Below are 22,927 nucleotides of genomic sequence, written 5' to 3'. Positions count from 1 at the left end.
ATATGTAGATCTTGCATAGCTTTTTACATGTAATGGCCCTTTAAATGATCAGTTCCTTTTCCCAGCTGAAATATTTATGGATGTTAATTTTCCTATTTTTTACTTTGCAGCTTCCCTGTCTTCCCTTTGTGTGCTAGCTCTAATTCTGAGGTGCCAGGAGAAATGTCTAGTAAAGTGAGCTTTGGACCTCCACAGTTCTCACGATGAGCCCTTTCACATCCCCAAAAAGATCTCTAAGTGTGGGTAAGACAGTCTCCTACTTGTAAATCTGTGCTCTTTTAAACTAGGATGTATAGAGCTGGGGAGATGGCCCAGAGGTTAGCAGCATCTGTTCTTGCAAAGGGTCAGGCTTTGATTTACCGTGCATACAAACTGATGTTTATGAGTTTTTCTATTGAGATGTTTCTCATTTAAGTCCTGTTTTTGCTTTGTTTTTCCTATTAGCTTCCGAGTTCTGGAGGTGAGATAGCTGACTTCAGTGAAAGTATTATCCATATTTAACATGCATCATCTGCTGCTGTTCACTTACTTCAGGTATGGATGTCCTGACTTTTCAATCAATTGTTCCCAGCAACCATGGAAGGTGACTCACCACCACCTGTAACTCGAGCTCCAAAGAATCTGTGACTCTCTTCTGGACCCCTCTGGCAGCTGCGTTCGTCCCCGTTCACCCCAACTGTCGCACACATATACCTATAATTTAAAATGAATTTCAATAATAATAATAAAATTAAGCACACAGTATGTGGGAAGGTCTGTGATGGGTGGGGGACAGGTCAGATATGCTGGCACACACATCTATAATCCCAGCACGCAGGAAGTGAAGAAATCAAGATCAGGAATTTAAGGACAGCCTGGGTTGACCCTGTCTCAAAAAAAAAAAAAAAAAAAAACAACAACAACAAATAAAAAAAGCCCAGAGTGTTGGGAGGTGGTGACATTTTGGTTAAGGGAACTGCTGGAGAGGGCTTTCTGTAGCTGGGGATTTGAGTTGGTGTTATGTAAATATCCTCTAGAATTAAAACAGCCCATCCTTCAGGGAAGCTCCTTAAGCAGGAAGATACACAATTCAAAATAGTTTCAGGAAGTCCCTGAAATTGACCAGATTCACTAAGTCCCTCCCTGCCAGAGGAAGCAATTAAAAACTGAGAGTCCTTCTCAGAGGAACAGGGTCAAGCCAGAAAGTAGACTCTGAGACCAGACCAGTTGTCTGGAAGAAGCAGAAACCAGCTAAGCTGCCTGGAAGAGGTTTGGACCAACTGAGGCACCTGAAAAGGACCCTCTCCAACCTGTTAAGCTGCCTGCAGGCTGTGCACTGCAATGCAAGTTCCCAGCTTTGTGACCAGTCACTCAGGCTGTGGTGGGCTTTGGTGATGTAGCCATCTTTGAATCATTTCTGCTTCTATAACCCCCATTCATACTCCTGTAAGTAACCCCAATAAAACTCACTGGTTACCAAGCTGGCCTTAATGGGATGTGTACTTTTATCCATCAAGGTTCTCTGTCTGGGCTGAGTAGACCTGTGTGTTGCATCTCCCCAGGAAACGTTTTGTCTCACAACACCTGGGTCTTGGTAGACTGATCACGGCAGGTTACAATCTTACAAGCCCTGAGAAAACGAAAAGGAGAAGGCGGGGGGGGGGGGGGGGGGGGGGAGGATATGCAGGTGTTGCATGCAGTTAGGCTGACGTTCTGAGAACCACCAATACGTACCGTCCCTCTTCCCCTGTTCAGTTTGGAATACACGAATTAGCAAAACAAAGAGTAGCAGATGGTGCCCATGGTGTCACCTTCATTACTGATAAAGGCAAAAAGCTGGAAGAGGAAAGCCCAGCGGCATGGAACAGCTCCGCCACAGGTGACTTGGATTGTTCCAGGACAATGCTCAGCCGTTGGAACTGCCACTCAGTGTCTGAACATCATCAGCTGAACTTTTCAGCTCTGATACTCAAGGTTGCTGGGTAAAAACAAATGGCACTTAAAGGTGAATTAGTCATTTACAATCGTTTATTTTGGACTATCCTTCTCTTCCAGCCCACCCTCCCAACACACAAAAAGCATCCTAGGTTATTCAACCTAATCTCCTAAAGTGAGCTGCAAATCCATTCCATGACAATTCATGCGACTGTTCGTATTGCACAGGATCCTCTTGGGTTGCTTTAATTTGGAAGGTTCTAAAAGTTAAGATGAGTGAGACTCAATTTCCAGAGTTCTCTACGTACTAATCATGTTGGACAGACAGTCGGCTTTACTTGGAATCAGGTTGCTGGGGTCTAGATCTGTGCTCTGGAGTTATATTTAGAGGCTGGGTTTAGGTAGCTGCACGGACGGTTGGAGCCAGTGGAGTCTGGTGGCAAGGAGTTGGGAGTATCAGTCAGCTACCTTAAACATCTGGTTTACATGGAAGGAAGGGGCATGTATAGTGGAGAAATTGGGTACGGAGGTGTAGGGAAAAGTGGAGGGTGAGGAGGGCTTCTCGAGGTTGCAGGTTCCTGAAGAAGGCTGCCTCAGAAGGAGCCTGAGTTTCCCAAGCCGAATCACTCCCAGCATTCCTGCAGACAAACTGCAAATTCAGCACTTCCTGCTGTGCATGCCCTCCTGCGAGCTTTTGTCATGGCAGCAGTAGATCTGTCATTCTGGGCACGGATTCTATTCAAACCAAGAACGAAGGGTGCAAATATTCAACACACACACACACACACACACACACACACACACACACACACACGTAGCTGCCAACTGCTCAGCGCTTTCTAGAATTTTCACTACAACTCTTCAAGGTCAACATTAGCGTCCTCAGCACTGTCCAGACAGGGAAAGGAGGCTCAGCAAGGGAAGTGGTCTTAGTCAGTTGGGAACTTTTGGCTCTCTGCCTTTAGAGGTGCGCTCTTCAGGCCCTTTCCAGTAGACCAGGAAGAGCAGGGCATGCCTGCTCTGGTAGGAGAGGGGCAGGGAGAAGCTGCTGGAGAGGTGTGGGCGTATGTGGTTATTGCTTGGGTCACCTCTTGGGCTACATTGGAGTTTAAGTGTGAGTGTTATGTGAGCTGAAATATGTATGAGTCTGGGGGAGGGGTAGAAATTGGTTCTTGAGCCACGTGAATATGTGAGTTGAAGCTTTGATGATGAAAAAGAAAACCGAGGAGAGAGAGAGATTGAGGGACAGAGAGATTGAGAGAGAGAGAGAGAGACAGAGACAGAGACAGAGAGAAGGAGAGAGAGACAGAGAGAAGGAGAGAGAGACAGAGAGACAGAGAGACAGAGACAGACCTGGGGGACCCGCCCCGCCCTCTGCTGCAGGTGGGCCGGGCCGGCCGCGGGGGCCGCAGCCGCTTGCAGCTCTTGGCTGGACGCCGCGCTGGGCTAGCAGGGCTGGGCTGGGGCTGCGGGGCGGCGCCGGGACAGGAAGCGGAAAGCAGCAGAGAGCGGCGACCGCGGCGGGGCTGTGCCTCCACTGCAGCCCAGCGCAGGCCGCGGAGCCGGGGCGCTGCAGCAAGAGCGCGGTCGTGGAGCGCGGCTGGCCGGCGCCGGGGTGAGTCCCGGGAGAAGCGGGCGCGGCGCGGCGGCGGGGGACTGAGCTGGGCGGGAGGTCAGGCCCAACTGCGCTTGTCCCTGTTCCCCAGCACTCCGACCGGGATTCGGGGCCTCGGGCAGGAGCCCCCGGGCCGCTTCGGGTCGCGCTTCCCGGCACCCGGGTCCTTCCATCCCTGTCCCGAGGTCTCTCCGAGTCCCGGGGCTGCCTATGCTACCTCGGACGTCCCTTTGCCTTGGCTAGCCTTTGGAGTGCGCCCCTGGGTGCGCATGCCGGGGCAGCAGCGGGTAAATGACGGCGTGTCCGAGGCAGCGGGCGGCAAGATGCGCCGCGCAGGGCAGGACACGATCGGGGTCTACGCCAGCGCCCGGGGTCACCTGGCCGGTACTCGGGTACCGGGACCAAGTTGGCTTAGGTTTCACATTTCACTCACAAAACCGCAGCCCTGGAGGCCTGGGGGGCGCGGCCCGCTGCGCATCGCGGAGCGCAACAGGCAGGTAGGAGTTTACTTTCAAAAGCGCCGGGGCGGAGCAGAGGCGTGCAGCCAGTCCCAGCCCGAGGAGGAGTTCCTGTCCGGGGCTACCTCGCCGTGCCCGGGAAGCACCGGTAGGACCTCATTTCATCCCGCAGCCATTGAACTGCCCCCAAGCAACGCGCCCAGAGACCTGTGAAGCTTTATAAAAATTTAAAAGCGTCAGCGGTGGAAGCAGGAGTGGGGCGGAGCCACAGCTTGGCGGCTGGGTGATGAGCAGGGGAGACTTGGAGCCGGGCAATTTCAGTTTTCACTTCTCCAAACCGGGTATGATGCCCACACTGGGAAGGTGAGCTCCTTCTGAAGCTCATGGGGAGATGTCAGGGCTATTTATCATGATGATTGTGTGGTTGGCGCGTGCGTTTAGTTAAAATCCTTTTGAGGGGACTATGGTCAGAGTGCATGTGTTCTTACAAGCTAACTCCGAAAGCTAGCAAGCTGTGAGGATTACTGTTTTCATTGACATGTTTATGCCTTTTACAGGGTTTGCTGAAAAATATTGTAAATTGTGTCACCAATCGACAACGTTAATTAGCCTTATCCTTCCAGTGGGTGTGTTGATTACACAGCTCCTAGGCTCCGTAAGTGAGATGGCAGAAACTGTCTGAACCCAGGGAGGCATAATTAGTCATTTTATGTAACCACTAATTAGAGTTTTTAGAATTGAATTAAATCAGTGTGATATAGTTGGGGCTTTGATGTGTGGGAGGAAACTGTTTTATTCTACATTTCAAAGAAATATCCTGGCGCGTTTAGCATTTCCAAAGGTTGATGACTCCTAGTATGATTAGCCAAAAAACACCCAGTGTGAAAATTTTCAGGGTTGCAGCGCTGACATTGTGACTTGGTGACAACTTAATTTGTAAATAAAATGGGAGAATTGTGAGAGTGTCATATTTTTGAGACTGCTTGCCAAGTCTCGTTTTTATTGTCTTATTTATTGAGCAACAGGACGGAACCATACAGGAAATTGAAAAGTTTCCTTACCGAGCAACAATTCCGTGACACCCTCTGTTGAAGAATTAATGTGTTGACTGTGGCGAATACTCTTTTGTTAATCCCCCTAAAGGCACACCCTACTTTGCCTCTGCTGTAGTTTGGGTTGAATGGGTCCTGATTATAGTGGTTAATAATCAGAGGTCTCACCTGGGATGGAGGCTGCTTAAGATGAACTTCCTTTCTCCTTAAAGTCCAGTCCTGTCTATCCCCAAGCTCCACTTCCCAGCCCTACTGAGCCTATGAGTAGGCATTGAACTGCAGGATTCTTTTAAGGTTATATGTGGTTTGGAACAATTCCCTATTGTTGCCTTCTCTAAGTAAACAAACAATTCTGGTAATTGCTACATATCTTTCTGTTTTCCTGGGCTCTCTAAAAGCAGACTCCTGAAGTTCAAGTGGGGGCGCTTCCTTGTGTCTGTGAGACCTTGTTTTCTTAACTGTACCATAACGTTCTGTTTTGTCCACTTACGCTTGTTCTGAGGATTGAGGTATTTCATGCAAATGACCTCAGTCTTAACACACAGTAAGCACTTGTTGTCAGACTGGAACTGCCATCATTGCTGTGGCGGGAAGTGCCTGTGCCCAGCGCCTCTGCTGCACACTGGCATGATTGCCCGAAGCTGCCCATAAGGAGGACAAATTCAGTGGCTATGACTGGACTCGTTCTGATAGCTGTCTAGGTCCTCCTGAAGGCAGAAGAAAAGCCGCCCGCATCTCTGCTGCTTTGTCTCCACCCATCTCCCACCCCAGTCCCACTTAGAGCGCTGTACCTGGCACCGTGGAATATGTGGAGTGCATCACATCTGTTTCTGGGGCTTCCAGATCTAGGAGGGGGCAAGGGTTTGCTTGAAAAAAAAAAAGATCCATCATAGACACAGTAACTCTCCATCATAGACACAGTAACTCTCCATCATAGACACAGTAACTCTCCATCATAGACAAAGTGACTCTCCATCATAGACACAGTAACTATCCACAGCTCTTCAACAATCTGTGTCCAGATGCCGAGAGGTGTTCCAGAGGTGATTAAAGACTCAATCGCAGTTGGTCTGGGAGTGTGAGTTGAGCTCTGGGAAGCCAGGTATAAAATGAGGCTGGCATTTTCTTTCCAGGTGAACAGTGGCCCTCAGCCTTGCATTTTGAGGAGTTCTCCTGCTGGGAAAGGGCCATGGCTTTGTCACGGGCGCCTGAGCTCTGCAGAGCCTCCTGTCACCGTCTTGGATCTTGTTCTATGATTTACAGGTGCGAGTTCAGCAAGGCGTCTTAGCCACGCCCCTCCGCACCATCCTTCTGCACCTGAGAGCCTCCAAGTGAACCTGCACACGCTACTCTCTGGACCCCCTGTGCAGTAGCTTTTCTCCCTTCCCAAGCAGAGCCCCTGTAATTAATTGCTCTGGGAAGAAACTGTTGAGAGTTTCTTATAACTTCCTTTTCACAGAGGCTAGCTTCCGCTTACCACGGTCATTATCATAACCTGTTATTTCCTTTATATGATTTTTTTTTCCCTGAGCACTGTCTTTCTTTCAAGTAGGAGTCATGTATTTTATAGGAGTAAATGTGACTTCAGGGGAAGATTCTCCTTGAGGTCACTGACTTTGACCTTGTTTTAGTCCAGGGTGGTGGGGAAAGTTCACTGCACAGTGTGAGATGCTGTCTCGGCAATGCAATGTTCCTCAGGGCCTGTAGTTTGGTGTATTCCGGCTCAGACCAGGGCTGGATGCTCTTGGATAGTAGCTGAAGCAATGGTGCTGGTCACCCTTGAGCACATCTGGACCACATGTTCTGTTGCTGAGCAAGCTGCCCTGTGCACCAACAGTGTAGCTTCCTTCCGGATAGTCCCCAGATCTCCACTTTATCTACTCTCTGCAGGCTTTCTTCTATGGTAAAGGCGTGCCTCTGTGGCCTGAGACATGCACTTCTCAGGACATTCTCTTCGTTCAGTCGGCCAATATTTATTAATGGGCCTCTTGTTTACCAGCAGCCGGGGAGAGGGTAAGGAACATGGTCCCTGCACCCCAGAAGCCTCTCAGGGAGCCTGATGCTCACTCAGTTGTCACCCAAGTGAATGTGTAACTTGGAAGACCAGTAGGGAGAATGCAGGTGGTGGGCTGGCCAGGTGTGGACTGGAGGGTCAACAAGGTCTCGCCAAAGAAGTGTGTTTAAACGGAGAGGAATTGGCCAAAATGGTACGTGTGAAAAGAACGAGCCCCAGCAGATAAACTGGACTCTGCTAAGGTGCTGGGGCTGGAAGGAACTGGGCCCCGGAGGAACTGGAACAGCTGGCAAGACTGCTGATCAAATGTGTTTTAAAGTCCAGGGAACACCATGGGGGGATTTGAAAGCAAGTGGGTGAGGCCAGTTTGGCTACTACCCTGCCTGGACCAAACACAATACAGGTCCTGTCAGGGGCCAGTATGATAGACAGCTGCAGGTTCAAGGATTCTCCGTGTACACGCCTCCCTGCCTCTATCCCATTCTGGGCACTGCAACCTGTCATTAGCTTGCTGCCCAGGGAAAGGGACTTCTTTTCCTTACTTTATTGTCTTTGCTGATAAAGGTGTCCCTCGTGCACTTCGTTAGTTCCTTATACGTTCATCCTTTCAGAGATGAGCATCGGGATGTGTGCCTTGATTAACTCAAGTGGGCGCCCCTACCTGAGGTCAAGCCCTGTTCTGGAAGGCGTTCACCCTGCCTCTTATCAGTGTCCCTCCTGACTGCTCACTCAGATCTTAGATGAGGCAAGAGCTGGTTAACCATAGTGAAAGCGGAGAGACTTAGGAAGGCCAGGCTCTGTGTGGGCTGGCTCAGGTGAGGAAACCTGGAAACCTGGAGGTGTTCTCTAGGCTACCTCTCTGCTGCCATGTACTGGGAGAGGATGGGGGCTGACCTGAGGACAGGCAGAGCTTGGCGCTGTTGGGATGCGTGGATGAACGGGAGAGAGTACTGAAAACAGCAAGAGCGGGTCCACCCACTGACTCGGCTGGCAGCATCACAGGCCGAGGATAGCGGAAAGACCAAGACAAGACCAAAGAGCACAGCTATGGACAAGAGCTGAAAGAGCAGAAAAAAAAGGGGGGGGCATTTGGCTTTAGTTTTCAGGAAGTGTTTATAATATTTGGGGAAGAGGACCATTGCTCCTGACTCTGAGGAGTTTATCACCAGAGACGGAGAAGAATACGGGGTGAAAACTTGATAGGGGGGTTGTAGGAAGATGTGTTAGAGGAGAAGGGACAACAAACAGTACAAGTGCCATCGAGCTAGAAGCTAGACATCAGTGAAACTTAACGAGGGCAGATGTGTGCCCCCGTTGAAGTCATCTCTCTCTCACTGAGCAGGGTCTGGTGGCTACTCATGAAATATGAAGGGGTGAATCAAAGGGTTAAGATGGGCCAGGAGAAAGAGGACAAGGGTGTGACCTTTGGAGATGACTCAAGGCAGTCTCTGGCTAACTTAGAGTTTCTTCAATGAAGGGGGAAGGATGGAGGATTTAGTGGCAGTAGGTATGAGGTTGGGGTGGATCTCATACAAGATTCTTCTCTTTGGAGAAAACCTGAGGGTAGTTGGTACAGTTAGGAAGAGACGTTTCCCAGAGGGGGGCTATTGAGAGCTGGGGTTTCCTTTGAGGGACATGCCTGGCGTTGCCTTAATGGATGGTCCACATTTTAATGAGGACAAAGAATGATGATGACCTTCAGCAGAGGGAGAAGGGAAAGAGATTTGGGTTCTATGCGCTAGAGATTATACTCAGGAGTCTTGTTTATTCCTCATAATGACCTTGAGAAGGGAATATTAATGATGTCATCTTACTGGGAACTTGGGTATGGGACAGAGCAGAAGCACCTGCCCTGAGGTATAACAGCAAGGCAGTATGAACACAGAATCACTCATGGTGTTCTGGGTTGGAGCTACCTTCCTCCAAGATGCCCCTCGATCGCTGGTGAGAAATCAGAAGTTAGGGTAGAATGGAGAGCCAGGAGTTACAGGCTGGAAGGTGGAAGAAGCAAGTGTCAGGATGGAGGGGAGTCAGTTATGAATGCAGAGAATGGTCAGCTTTCTGACAAAGGAGGCAAACCATGGAATCTGTAGGTCAACAGACAGCTGGGCCAGGGGCTATCAAGGAAAGAGGATTGGTCCCTGCTAGGCTCCCTAACCTGGCTGGACCTCCTAAGGGTGCTTGTCTGTCAGCCCGAAGGCCAGTGACAGGATCATAGCCCAGAGCAGAAAGGAGGGAGACTCCTGCGTGCTGAAAGCTTGGTGAATGGCTGGTGAAATCCCTGGGAGATAGCCCTGGAGCTAAGCTAGTGTTTTGAGAGTGCCTGATTGGTTTCACATTTAGTCTTTACCACCACCGCTTTCCTCCCAAGCAAGCTGCTTGACTTCCTTTTACTAGGTAGGAAACCCACAGCGCCAAGATTAAACTTCTTCCAGTACACAAGCTGGTGGGTGAGCAGGCCACCTGAGAGGCAGCCCCGTTCTGCCCACCTGCAGCAGGTATGCCTTGGGTGGGATAGCCTAGAGGGAGGTGCCCTCTAAGCTTTTCTCTTGCTGAGAAAGACCAAGGAGATCATGGAGTTTAGAAACCTCCAAAGGAAGCTCTCGGAGCCACCCACTTTTACTTACCCAGCGCATCTGGTGCTCATGCTGGGTACTGTTACCTCTGTCCGCTCGTACAGTCATCCAAATGCTCCCGAGGCTCACATTTTATAGATGGGACTTCAAAGAGGCTCCATCGTTTGAGGCCCCACAGCTAGGAAGCGAGTCGAGTCTGTGTCTGTTTATATCTCTGCTATGGGATGATGGCGGCTTGCGCGTGACGAGTGAGTAGATTTGGATTCAAGAAGGCAAGAGAGGGGCTGATCACAGGTGCCTAAGCATAGCCTGGGCTCCACGCTTCCCCATGACTAGGCTTTGGCTCTTGCTGACAGACGGCTGTTAAGTAATAACCTGATATGGGGAAAGAAGACCAAGCGGTAGAGAAAGAGGGCTATGAGTGGCATCCGATCGGAAATGGGCAGGGCCAGGGAAAGAAGCCCGTCCTGCCACAGCCCTGTGGCTCTAGCACTCCGGAGCAGGGTCTCCTGGCTCCTTAATAACACGGACGTGAAATAGATGCATCAGTGCCGTGAGAAAGGCATGGACAGAGCAGGAGGGCAAGGAGTGGCCTTGGGGTTGGACTCCATAATTATCATTTCCTACCGATGTGTGCTATTTTGGGGGTGACTGGGCCATATGTGCTCTTGGTTTAGGGGACATTTTCATCGCTTTTAGCTTTTACTCACATTAGAGAGTGGGGAGATCTCTTTTTAGCATGAAGAATTAGTGCTCTGAGGTCAGTTCCTAGTGAAATCATGAGTTGAGGCATCTAGAACAAGGCAGGTAACCCCTAGGCACGGGATCTCTTTAGGAAGAACCTTCCATCCTGGAAGGAAGAAAATGCCACTTCTAGGCTCTAGGCCTGTGTAACTGTGCAGCTGTGACATCCAGGCCCAGTTAAAGCTCCCAGTTTGAAATGTCTCCCAGTCTGAGCTGTTGTTGTGGTCTGGGACCCCAGCCTCCTCCCGCACCGGGGCTGGGTGTGGACTTTGCAACTCCTTTGTTTTCTGCGCACTTTATCTCACTGGCCCTGTTTGAGTTTTAACCTCCAGGACACTGCAGGCTGGGAAACCCTGCGGGGCCTAGACCAGGCCTGGGAGAGGGGTGCGGTCCGAGGCAGAACTCTAGATCCGGCTTCCTAGAAGTGGAGCCTGAGCATGAGGAGGCGCAGGAATGGGCTCGCAAGTGTTTCCAATTTATTTTTATTGCAGAGCAATATTTGAGGGAAGTGGGAAAGGACCTAGGACCTTGCAACTAATAAATCACCTTTCCTGATGGCCCTGTGTAGCAGTCCCGCCTTCCGTACATCATTGTAACAGTTGTGTAGGCTCACTGGCTACCTGCAGTCCTGTTTCCTGCTTATTAAAATCTCCATTCTTCAAAATTGTCATTTTATACAGATACATGGTATTTTCTTCGACGGACTGAATCATATTCTCCCCCTAGCTATTCCTTGGCTTGGGGAGGCATTTACATTGCTTCTGGCTTTTTATTATCATAGGGCAGCAAGGCAATTGTGGTGGTTGTTGATTTTTAATTATCTAAGGTAAATTTCTAGGTGTCTGGATTCTCAACGAGACTAAGGAAAAAAAAAAACTTTAATTGACTTTTGGAAACGATGGCCAAAGTGCTGACTAAGTGATTTCCCTGGGAGTTGTTTTTATAACTGACAGTTGGGGGTGGGATAGACATTTGTCTGGGGGTTGGTGTGAGAAGCAGTTCCTACAGCCAAAGCCATGAGAAATACATGTCTCCATGCCCAGGCTTCTCCCAAACCTTCTTCCTGTAGTTGTGATGGGGTCCAGCACGCTCGGTACCCCTCTCACCTCTCAGAGACCTGCGAAGCTTGTTCCTGGGTGAGCAGCCCATTTGAAGGTTTGAGTTTTATGCTTACCCCATATTCCATAACGGGAATCTCCAAGGAGAGTCGGTTATTGTCGGTTTATTTTTCCGCCCTTTTATGATTGACTTTGAGGATTAATCTCTCCATTTTCTCCCCTTCCCAGAGTCCTGTTGAAGAGTAGCATCTCTGAGGCCCACAAGACTTTAGGAGCCAGTGGGTGAGACTGCTCGTGGGAGAAGAGAGCCTGCTCCGTCCGCCATCCGGGGAAGCTCGCCATTGCTATGGATACCGAATCCACATATTCTGGATATTCCTACTACTCAAGCCATTCAAAAAAATCTCACAGGCAAGGGTATGTAAGCAATGCCTCAGTCGGCGCTTCTCTTTGGGAATGCCTGCAGGTTGGTAGGGCTTGCTGTCAGAGAACCAGGCTTTCAACAGCCTGCCCAAAGGGCTGAGGATGTTAAGGGTTCAGCCGGCTGGTGCGTGAGAAGCCAAGCTGTAAGAGCGGCTGACAGGCTGGCAGAGACAGGGCTCTGCCAATTTACATTTTATAGCCGCCATTAGAGTTGATGACCTTAATTTCTCACAATTGGTTTTAAATTAAAGTTTTCCCAGCAGTGGAAATGGTTCTCATTTCTAAGTACTTCTCATAGATGGAAAGTTCTCCCAGAGCTTTACCAACTCTGTGAATGCGAATGAAAGTTTAAAAGTAGGTGTTAATTTCTCGCTTCACCCCGAGCTGCTGACTCACAGGCCATTAAGCATCTGCCCTGAGACTATCTCGGGCATGTGGGGGGGGGGGTAAGGGGACGGGGGGGGGGGAGGGGTAAGGGGACCAGGGGTGGGAGGGGGGACACACGCTGACACCCACACATGGGCGTGATTAGCCTGGCATCTGATCTCTCTTTGACTAGTCTTCCAAGTGAGCAAGCTCATGATTTGAAAACACTGTTCTGCGTGGTGGGGACCAACTCTCCCTCCTTGCTGATAGAAACAGGCCTGCTTTGGTACTCAGAGGGCCATGTGCGTTCTGGCCTGCAGAATGCTTGCTGAGTCGCGGGGCACAGGAATGGATGGACGAACAGACACGTAAATGAGGCAATGGGTGGCGTTGTACTGTGCAGGGTAAGAATACAACAGGTGAGGGGTCTCCTCCTCTGTGAAATGGGTATAGGGAGTCCCTCTCCTAGACTGAATGAGCTATGCTTGGGAAATGAGTGGCTCGGCCATAGTAGGAGGCCTCTCGCTAGAGGCTGTGTCCATGCTGTTTAGTCTTGGTATTTCAGCACCTGTGTTCGAAGGTGACCTCTGCCCCTAGCTCGGAGGGCCACTGGCCACAGCTGTGTGCTGTATGGAATGGTTACCACCCTGGTACTTGTTTATCTCCCTGAGCAGATCACCATATAAGTAACTGTGCCCAGAGTGAGATTTCAGGTTAGGATATATGTTTTGTGGCTCCTGTGTGGATGGCCACGCCTGGAAAGAAGCCTCCAAGTGTTGTCCAGGCTGCCAGAGTGGCATCTTCAGGGAAGGGGCTCCTGGCAGTGGTGCCTGGGAAGTGGCGACTTATCCAAGTAAACTTGATTTTTCTGTACAAATGTGTAGCTTGTAATTTTTTTATAAAAGTGAATGGAGCCTTGATAAGGGAGCAGGGGCCTTTAGTCCTAGCACGTAGGGAACAGAGGCGTGCTAGCTGTGTGAGTTGGAGGCCAGCCTGGTCTACCTGACAAGTAGCCAGTTCCAGGCCAGGCAGGGCTCCGCAGTGAGACCCTGTCTTCAAAACGGTAAAACGAATGAGATAATAGCATAAAGGGAAGCTTTTCAAGACTGTGCTCACTGGACGACATTATTTCAAAGAAACAGGCTTCTGGGTGGTTCTTCTTTTTAATTGCTTTCTTTTCCAAACATTCCTGCATTATTTTAATAACTCCCTGTGCTGGAGCCCCGCTCTCTTTTCCAGTGAGGACGGAAGGCGCGGAGTGGTCACTTTGGGGGTGACATTCTATAGCCCAGATCCTGAGAAAGTCAGAACCCCCCTCTTCCACTGGTTTTAAAAATGATAACAGATTTTGATCAGTGGACAAGCTTAACAGATTTGTCCTAAAATACCAGAAAGAGCTGTTTTCAAATATCTGCTTTTTGGACCGAACTGGAAAAAGCAGCTGGGTTGTTGGGGTGTCAGGCTTCCTCACCTTTATAGTATGAGTAGGAATTTGGGGTTTCTTTGGAGCTTGGGGTGAGCAGGAGAGGAGAGTGGCTTGCAAAATTCTGAATGGAGCCAGCCCCGGCTTCTTTTGTCTCCACACCCAGCAAGATGTGCACCTCCCTGGCCCATTGCTGCTTGCTGCTGCTTCCCCGGACCTCCTGGGGTCCCCGAAATGCATGGCTCTAGTGCTGTTATGGGAACTGTAAGAGACTATAACTTTCAATTAAGATGACACGCAGAACGCTTAGTTCTTTCTTGATCCCTTGTGGAAAGTACTTGGCAGATGCGAGCTGGAGCTGAGGCTTTTAATCAATTGATCAAGGAACGCTGTGGAGCTCCTGCTGGGAGGCCCGAGTGGAGCTCTGCTTCCCAACGGTTGATCAGGGAATACTGCTGAGTGCCCATTCCGAGTGGAGCTGAGTGCGGGATTTGAGCTGGAGGGCTGTGTAAGTAAATGCACTTAGTGGATCTCTGGAGCCCCCCCCTTCTGTTGCATTGTGTTGCCCGAGGGAGGACCACAGAGGTCATAGGAACCACAGGGCAAAGTTTGTAACCCACTCACAGTGGGTACTGTGGAGTGCTCAGCCAGGGTGCGAAGAATGTCCAATGGTTAAGAAGCCCTCCGCAGGCACGAGAACCAGCTGCCTCGGGCATTTCTGGTAGGAAAAGAAAGGGACCAGGTCTTTTGGTAACTTTAGCGCTGCTCCAGCTCAGAAAAGAATAATGAAGTGCCTGAGGACACTGATGGTCTTGGAGGATTGGCCACTGCCCAAGTCCGTTTTCTGACAAAGAGATCACTGATGCCTGCGTTCTCCAGAGAGCGTCCAGTTAGTTAGCTTGCCGAGAGAGTGGTACAAACTGCAGCCAACCTCGCCTGACCTGTGGGGCTCCTGAGGCCAGCAGCTGCTGGGAACATGAAGCATCGTTTTGAGAGTCCCTGCAAGGTCCGTCATGGTCACCGTCTCCCATGCTTACAACAGTCCTAGAGTATTGGGGATCGGGGGCACCGTTTTACAGGTGGGGAAACTGAGGCACAGAGAGGAACATGGCTACCAGATATTGCCTGGCAAGTAGGACCACTTGGCAAGTTTCAGGCTTGTTGGTCCTTTGGAAGGAAAATGTGGCTACTGTGTTAGAATGCATTGTTGTAAAGGGCTGCCCAGGCAGTGGTGGAGCCCCAGCCCCGCGCCCCATCAGCCTCTTTGTTCTCCACACCCAGCAGGCCTGCAGTCCACAGGCAGAGGACAGGTAATGAGTGGGTGGTGGTGGGGGAGGAAAGGGAGGAGTAACCGGTGGGATGGCTTTCCCCATTTAGAAACGGACAAGCAACGGAACAGGAGGAAACAGCCTTCCCAGGAAATGCTGACTGTAAGTAGGGACAGTGTGGGAATCTCAGGCATTCCGGCTAAACCGAAGGGGGGTACAAGAGCTCCCCACGGCTCGGCTAGCAAATTGCCTAAATGATGATGCATTTGCCTGTGCACACGGTTGCCTCCTGCGTGCTGCCACTTGCCCTCCCCACCCTCTCGTGCCTGTGTACCCACAGTGCACAGATACACTTATCTTTGCCCTGACAGCCTTATCTTTACTCCTGTGGGCCAAGGAATCAGGAAGACAGATTTAGCGATAAAGACGCAGATTCCTGTGGGTGATGAGGCTGCCCAGCAAGAGCCTCAGGTGATCCCGACCACTTAGGCAGTTAAATCTTGAGTGCGTCTTAATGTTCCATTTATTGGTTTAGTAAACTGTTTATTCCGCCCCCGCCCCCACCCTTGACTCGACATAGCTTCATCATTGGAGAGCTCTCTTCCAAGATAATGGACAGCCACAGATAGATGTCCCTTTAGGTCACAGCACCAGTTTGCTGTCCCAGTCTGGCCTCAAATTCTGAAAGGGTAACAGGTGTGTGCCATTATGTCTGGTTTTATGTGGTGCTGGCGATTGAACCCAGGGCTTCAGTAAAGCTAGGCAAGCCCTCTACCGTCTGAGCTCCATCTCCATTGCCCCGTTACTGCCTCTGGAGCTACAGAGATGAGCATTGAGGTATATTCTGCAGTGGAATGACCTCTTAGAGGTTTGTAGTTCTGCAAACTAGAAAGTCCTGGATGGATGATCAACAGTGTTTTTCTTGGACATCACTCTCAAGTCCTGGCTTGACTTGGAGACCTGCCCGGAGCAGTAACTAGCAGCAGTGATTTCTGGAGCTACCATGGTGTGTCTCACTCCCTTCTATGGCGAGACCAGTACTGGGAACAGCTAGCTTACTTGGGGAAGTGCCGATGAGAGCCTCCCTGTTCTGGGTAACCCTCAGTTGGGCTTGTGTGCTTTACCTCATCCGTGCACTACCAAAATTAAAAGACTTATTTTTATTTACGAGTCCGTGTTTGTGTATCCTAAAGGTACTCATGGAACCCGGAAGCAGGAGTTACACTATCAAATACAGGTGTTTGCCAGTCTCTCCATGTGGGTGCTGGGAACAGAACTCAGACCTCTGGGAGAGCAGAAAGCACCCTTAACTGTTGAGCCATCTCTCCAGCTCCACTATTTTAATAAACACGCACTGTGTATTACAGCGCTACACAGCCGAGCACCCCCTGATTTTGATCCCCTGCCATTCCCAAGGCTTTTCACACATAGGCAGACTTCTAAGTAGGAATTTTCACAGCGCCGTCCCCCCCCTCCCCCGCCCCTGTCTGCCCGGAACAGGGGGTGGGAAAGTCCTCAGGAATAATCCTTGCATCACCTGCGTCCTGATGGCCTGGGGTGCTGGTGAGAAAAAAAAAAGTAGATTCCTGTTGTCTCTCTTCCAGACAAATTCTCTGAGGGCAGGGCCACCCAGTCTCTGCACCCACGGTGGCTTGTCTGCACAAAGGGTCTGAGAAACGGGAGGCACTGGTGTAGAGTGGCAGGTGCGGGAGGATGGAGCGTTATGTATCAAGTTCGTACCTGGTTCACTTCCGGTGCTATCCGGGGTGTTGTGAGACAGAGTTGCCAGGATACTGGCTGTTCCATGTCAGCACTCTCGGGGGCCATTTACGAGCCCTGCCAGCTGGGTGGTCCAGAGAGAGGAGTGTGGTCCTTTTTAGTTCCTGTTAGTTTCTATCTGCTTCAGCCCTGGCGGTGTTTAGGAACCAGAAGCTAGCACGAAGTGGAAGGATTTGGTTCCAGAACAATCTTTGCCGTCACAGGATTTGACCTGTGAGGTTTTTCAATAGAGAGTCAGGTTAGATAAGCATGTGACTCAGCCACTGGCCAACAAGAGAGTGACAAACAGAAGAGCAGTGCGGGGGAGCTGAAGAGCATGGGGTCACCCCTGGGCAATCCAGGTACAGGCGGGACCTGGTGGAAAAGCAGCTCTAGACCTAGCCTGAAGTTCATTTTGAAGACTGACCTAGCAAGAATCCCCCACATAGCTCAATGTTGCTCACAGAAAATGCCTTTTGGAGCGCTGGTATTGGACAGCCCAGACGGCACAGCTAAGGCTACTGACTGTCACGGCTTCAAAGGCCGGCTTCACGCCTCCAGCAGTGTGATTGCACGGGGGTGTGAACGTGAGCGCTAGGAATATTTACGCTATAAAATCTCCAGATTTCAGATATTTAGGAAGAGAAAGGGAACCAGTAGGGAGGAGGAAAAGAAGGTAGAAGAGGGTCAATGTGATCAAAGTACATTATCTTCAGGTATGGAAAGTGTCATAGTAAAAATCCCATTGTTTTACAGAATTATTTATGCTAATTAAAAAAATCTCACTGTTCTCCCAAAACAGTATAACATAGTGGCTTTGAATAGACATAGTGGCAACAGACTTGTCTTCAGTTCCTGTTCTGCTCCCTACCACAACTTCTGGAAAGCACTCAAGCTCCCTGAGCCTCAACGTTTTCATCTGTGAGATGGGACAATAATACTGGCCTCAGAGCCATTTGTTAGAATTGAATGGCGCTAATCCAGTCAAGCTCTCCACAGTGCTGTGTGGCTGGGTCAGAGCAGGGGAAGCTGGCCGCATTACCCAGAGCCCTGGGTGAAGAGCTAGATCCTCTGCTTGTTTGGTTGCCTGACTCGCACACACAGCTAACCAGAGCACTTCTCTTTCTTTTGAACAGGCTAAGAACGGAGGTATTGTCGCTAGAAAACTGCCTGCCGTGGGAAACCCTTTGTTCCTTGAAGCAATTGTCCACTGCTTATCCAAGGGAGGGGTTCCCAAGATAGGAGTCTGCCAAGAGATCAGCCATTCCGTTGTTTTGTTTTAGGGCTTTGTTGTTGTTGCTAAGTAGTAGGTTAATAGGAGATAGATGTTCAGCGAGGAAGAGGCTTGGTAGTGTGCTGCTTGTGGCTCTTTTACGCCCTTTCTTCAGGGCGGCATACTCTCTGTCCCAAGGTCCAGACTCGGTTGTTGCCGTTGGCTAATAATGGCCACTGTATGTTGGGAGCTCCCTCCACACCCTTGTACTGGGCACATGCACTTTTCCTTGTCTGTGTGGCATCCTCATGGCCCCCATTATGTTTCCCGCGAAGGGAAACTGAGGTCAAGTACCCTGCACAAGGTCACACATCTCATGGGCAGATCGAGAGCTAACTGGCTCTGCACACAGAATGGGAAACCTTGGGTATGAGGAGAGGTGGCAGTAGGAAAGACTGTTGTCAAATGGCACATGGGGACAGGAGGCCCAGGAAACCGGGATGGGATGTTCGGATGTTGGCCACAGGGCTGCTTTTGAGCCACAGCTTATTGACCCGCTTGTGACCTCTAGGGCTTGGCCACTGTGGCTGAGTCCTTTTGTAGTTTTAAGACTTAACAACAGGGTGTCCTCCCACTGTCTCTGGAGGACCACCCACAAAGTCCCTCTGGGGTGCCAGTGTGGAAAGCCTGCTTTTCTCAGGTGGCCTGAAGACACACACCCCCCCCCCCCCGAAGGGTCATTTGTTTTGCCTTCTTTGTTCCTATGGGTGTCTTTGAACTCCGCCAAAACCTACAGGAATGGCTTTCATGTTGGGTTTGTAAGAATGAGAAGTAAATGATTCTCTGTCTGGGTTTAGAATTTCCTTTCTTCTGTCCTTGTCCCCCAAAGTATAGGGTAACATTGTGTCCCAGATTTTTTTTTTTTTTTTTTGGCCAGACCAAAGTTTAGATATGATGCAGTAAAAAGCATTTCTAAGTAGCTTAGGCAAATGATAACCAAATCAACTGAGTAATTATTATAGTAAAATATGCCTTAGCCATAGTATTTCTCAAATTAGGCTACAAAAAAAAAAGTGATCATTGTTGGTGGAGGAGTGGCCAAGTCTTTGTTTTGGGTTTTAAACTGGCAGAAAGGAAATACTAAGTAGGGGATTCAAGATAATCTTACTCCTTGCAGGCTGTGGGGATGGGTAGCAACAGATGCCATGTGTACAGGTGGGAGTGGGGTATAGGTATAGGCATAGAATTTCCCTAACATCAAAATAAAATTTATGTTTCAGTGAGCTAGAGAGTAATGAACTTGGCATAAGCTTGATATCTGATTACTGGATTTCTCCCCAGGGAGAGAACACGAGAAAGACACAAATCTCCAAGGAGTAAAGATGGCAGAGGGTCAGAAAAGTCTGTCACTATCCAGGCTCCCACTGGAGAGCCCCTGCTGGCAAATGACTCCATCCCCACAGGCGCAGAGGAAGTTCAGGTAAGGATCAAAGGCACCCCTGTGGGCAGGCTGCTACTCAGCCCCACCTCCTCCCGTGTTTTCCTAAGTCTTGTCGCAGTAAGTTCTCTTGGGTTTTTAATTTTTGTTTTTCTAACATCTTAATGAGTTTATGTATTTCTCTGGTTTTCTTGCTGGTCTAAGAGACATGTCCTACCATTGGGCAGTTTGGGGTCCTTCTGAAGTATGATTGGTGGCCTCCTTTGAATGATGTTGGGAAGAAGCCAGCTTGGCTGATGACAAGTCAGAAATGGGAGAAGTTCCAGGCAAGAGTCCCTGGAGACTCATTCCAAAATGGAATGGAACCGGAGAGGGCGGGAAACTCCCTCCCCAAAAAACACCCAAGGAATGCTTGACACTGACGAGAGAAGACGGCCCAGAAACTCGGAATACGAAGAAATCAAGTCCTTGGCTCTTGGATGGCAAGCATAGAAATCTGAATGAATGAGAGAACTAGAGTCAAAGATCAGAATCAGAAGTATGTCAGCAAACTTCGGGGTTAGTAGCTGTGGTCTTTGGGGCACCTTAATGTCAAGGCTATTGGTTGGTGCTGGCACAAATTGGAGAAGGGGTTTCCTCTGGCAAGACACAAAGCTTCTCTGCTCCAGACCACTGCCACTCAGGACTGCAGGAGTTCGGGTTTACTAGGCCTGACCTGTTTCAGAAATATTAGCTTTTGGACCTCATATGAAGTCAACCAGTTTTAAAATATCAACACTTTATTACTTTAATAAAATGTGTGGGATCTTTTTGAGTCCCTACTGTCTGGCAGCCTACTTGATTTAAATAACCATCTGAGCTATACTCAGAAGTATGTTTGCACACACACCCCCACGTCTGAAATATTGCATGCCCAGCCTTGCCTCACACAAACAAAGCATTGCACGAATTCACAGCCATAAAGATACAGGAACAAAGATAAGCATATACCCATGCACACCTGTAGGTACCCACAGATAAGCATTTATAATCAGATTGGAACCCTGAAACTACAATCCCTTCAAGGCTACAAATGCCGTTGGGACTGATAACTATGCTTCCCCACTGAATGTGGGGTTTGTTCAGGAGCGAGCAAATTCTTTTAATACTGTTTGCTGCTTGCTTTGGTTCTAAGAGGACAGATGGATGGATGGATGGATGGATGGATGGATGGATGGATGGATGGATGGATGGTAGATGAATGGGTGACGAATGTGTGTGTGGATGGATGGATGAAGGATGGATGGATGACGGATGGATGTGGTCAGTCTTACGACTGGATCATCCTTAAAAGCCTCACGGGTCAGTTTCCCCCAGAAGTGGATTCAGAGGTGCCAGTAACCCACCGTGTAGGCTTTTCCTTCTTTGTACCCTGAGCTCTCTGGGAAACTGTTGATGCTTTCAGCAGGATGGTGTGATGGGAAGGACTTTTGGAGGTTGTGTGTTTCAGCAGCCATGTTAACTTTGGGAACTACAACTTTTGTTGGCCTCAGCTTCTTTACCAAAAATCTAGGGAATTTGATTGGTGAAGTTCAGATGCACTTTTCTTCCCTGAAGACCTCGAATTTGAGAGACGCCTTTGTACAGCTATACTTTTTTTAGACAGAGATGTGCATGGGTTTGTAAAATGAGCAGGCACTTAGTTAGCCACTCACTGGCAGGAAGTTGTGTGCACAGCTGAGTCAGAGCAGTGTTATGAACAAAATGTCCACATGACATCAGTACTGGTTACCTCAGCAGGGCTATCAGTCACGTGTGCAGAATCCAGCATTTGTCTTCCCTGAGACAGTATTCCAAGGCCAACTGTTTCCTTTAACCTGTGAATTTGTCTTATATTGCAGCAAGTTGTATGTCTTTGTGCTTTGTTTTCTCCCGCTGATGCATTTTTTCTTAACTGACCTAAATTCACACGCAGAAATCAAATTGTTCTCAAGGGTATACTTTGATAGTTTCAACAGATGAACCCACACCCTTCGGCTCAGAAAATTCTCCTGGCTCTTCCTAGTTGATCCACACCGCCATCCACACCTCTCTAGGGCAACCGCTATTTTGATTTCCATCTCAGTGAATTGGTTTTGCCTGTTGGAGAATTGAATATAATTGGAATCATATGAGTTTTTCCCCACTCAGCATGATGATTTTGATATTTACCCATGGTCTATGTGTTTCAACAGTTCACCCTTTATTATTTTTGCTGACTAGTATTCCATTGAACTGACCACAGTTTGTTATCTGTTCTACTGGCGGGTGGACCTTGGAGGTATACAAATTCTATAATGGATTAAGCTCTTATGAATATTTATATAAGTTTTTTGTGGACATATTTCCATTAACTTTTGGTAAAGCCTAGGAGTCGAATTGCTGGGCCGTGTGGTTAAATATGTATCTAAATTCCTGTGAAAGTGTCAGGCCCGTTTGCTGGCAGTGGTAAACCATCTTAAACCTCCACCAGCAGTGCCTGGCTGCTTCTGGCCATTGTCTGTGCTCATTTCTCTAACGCCCCATGATACCTCTGCCTTCCCAAGTTGATAACCTGTGTGTTCCTAGATTAAAATCTTTACTACTCACCCCTAGTATTTGCTGATGTGTTCATAAATTATGATTTTTTTAATGATAAAACAATATTTCTTAGCCTGGATCTTTTAAAAATTAAATGTGATGTTCTTATTGATTCTTTAAGAATTTTACACACGCATACAATTTATTTGATCATATTCACTCCTCCCAATAACTTTGCCCACATCCACTCTCAACTTCTCACCCCTCCCAACTATACATCTTCTTCTTTAAAGAACTTACCTAGTCCAGGATATGTGTTTGCGTGAGTCATTCCCTGGAGTGTTTTCAACCTGCTATGGGCCAGACCTTGAAACAAACAACTGACTCTCTCGCCTCCAGAATCCATTAGCTGCCAAGAGCTCCTCAGTTAGAAGTGAGGACTTGTGAGCCCCTTGCCTGCTCTGTACTGGAATGTTGGCTGGCTTGATTCTTGTCTAGGCAACCACAACTCTGTGAGTTCATGAGTACAGGGTCCTGTCGTGTTCCAGAGATGCTGCTGTCTTCCTGTTTTCTCCCTGATTTCTGGTCATTACAGTCTTTGCTTCCCCTCCCCTGCAATGGTCCTCATACAGAACGGTTATGATACAGATATCCCGTTTGTGACTGAGGCACATTTTGGTTTTGCTCTAGTTCCGAATTTCTGTGTTAATTGTCATCCAGTACACAAAGAAATCCTTCTGATGAGGGCCGAGAGGTAAAGAGATGCAACTTTAGAAGGTGCTTTGATATTACATCTGTTTAGCAGAATAATGGCAGTGGTGTCCCTTTGAGGTCTGTGACCTCCCCAACCATGGGTTCTTGGCCACATTGGCTTTAAGTCCAATCAGAAACCAGTTGGTTACCATCATAACATTCATGCCACTATTGCGGCCATGGGCCTCTCTTCCTACACTGGTCATTATTATAGCTCAGAGAGTTCACAGTTGAACTGAGTCAAACTATTGATGACTCCCCTACCCCCAACTCCCCAACCACCTGCACAGCATCTTCTGTACTAGAAAAACTAGCC

The 22,927-nt window shown here is 48.9% G+C and overlaps 1 protein-coding gene across 2 annotated transcripts in view; it reads left to right on the top strand.

The window, feature by feature from the left end:
• The first annotated feature begins 3,388 nt into the window (after nt 1–3,388).
• Nucleotides 3,389–22,927, top strand: part of Vangl1 (VANGL planar cell polarity protein 1) — a 52,019-nt gene continuing 32,480 nt past the window's right edge. For both annotated transcript variants that reach the window (XM_057793785.1, XM_057793784.1), the window contains exons 1-3: nt 3,389–3,529; nt 11,660–11,848; nt 19,224–19,362. In XM_057793785.1, coding sequence (XP_057649768.1) covers nt 11,778–11,848; nt 19,224–19,362 — 210 coding nt within the window. In that variant the 5' untranslated portion in view covers nt 3,389–3,529; nt 11,660–11,777. The remainder of the gene's footprint in view (nt 3,530–11,659; nt 11,849–19,223; nt 19,363–22,927) is intronic.

Source organism: Chionomys nivalis, chromosome 18 (genome assembly GCF_950005125.1).
Source record: "Chionomys nivalis chromosome 18, mChiNiv1.1, whole genome shotgun sequence".
NCBI lineage: Eukaryota > Metazoa > Chordata > Mammalia > Rodentia > Cricetidae > Chionomys > Chionomys nivalis.
The sequence above is the reverse complement of the archived record's forward strand: the minus strand, read 5'-3'. Positions and strand labels throughout refer to the sequence as shown.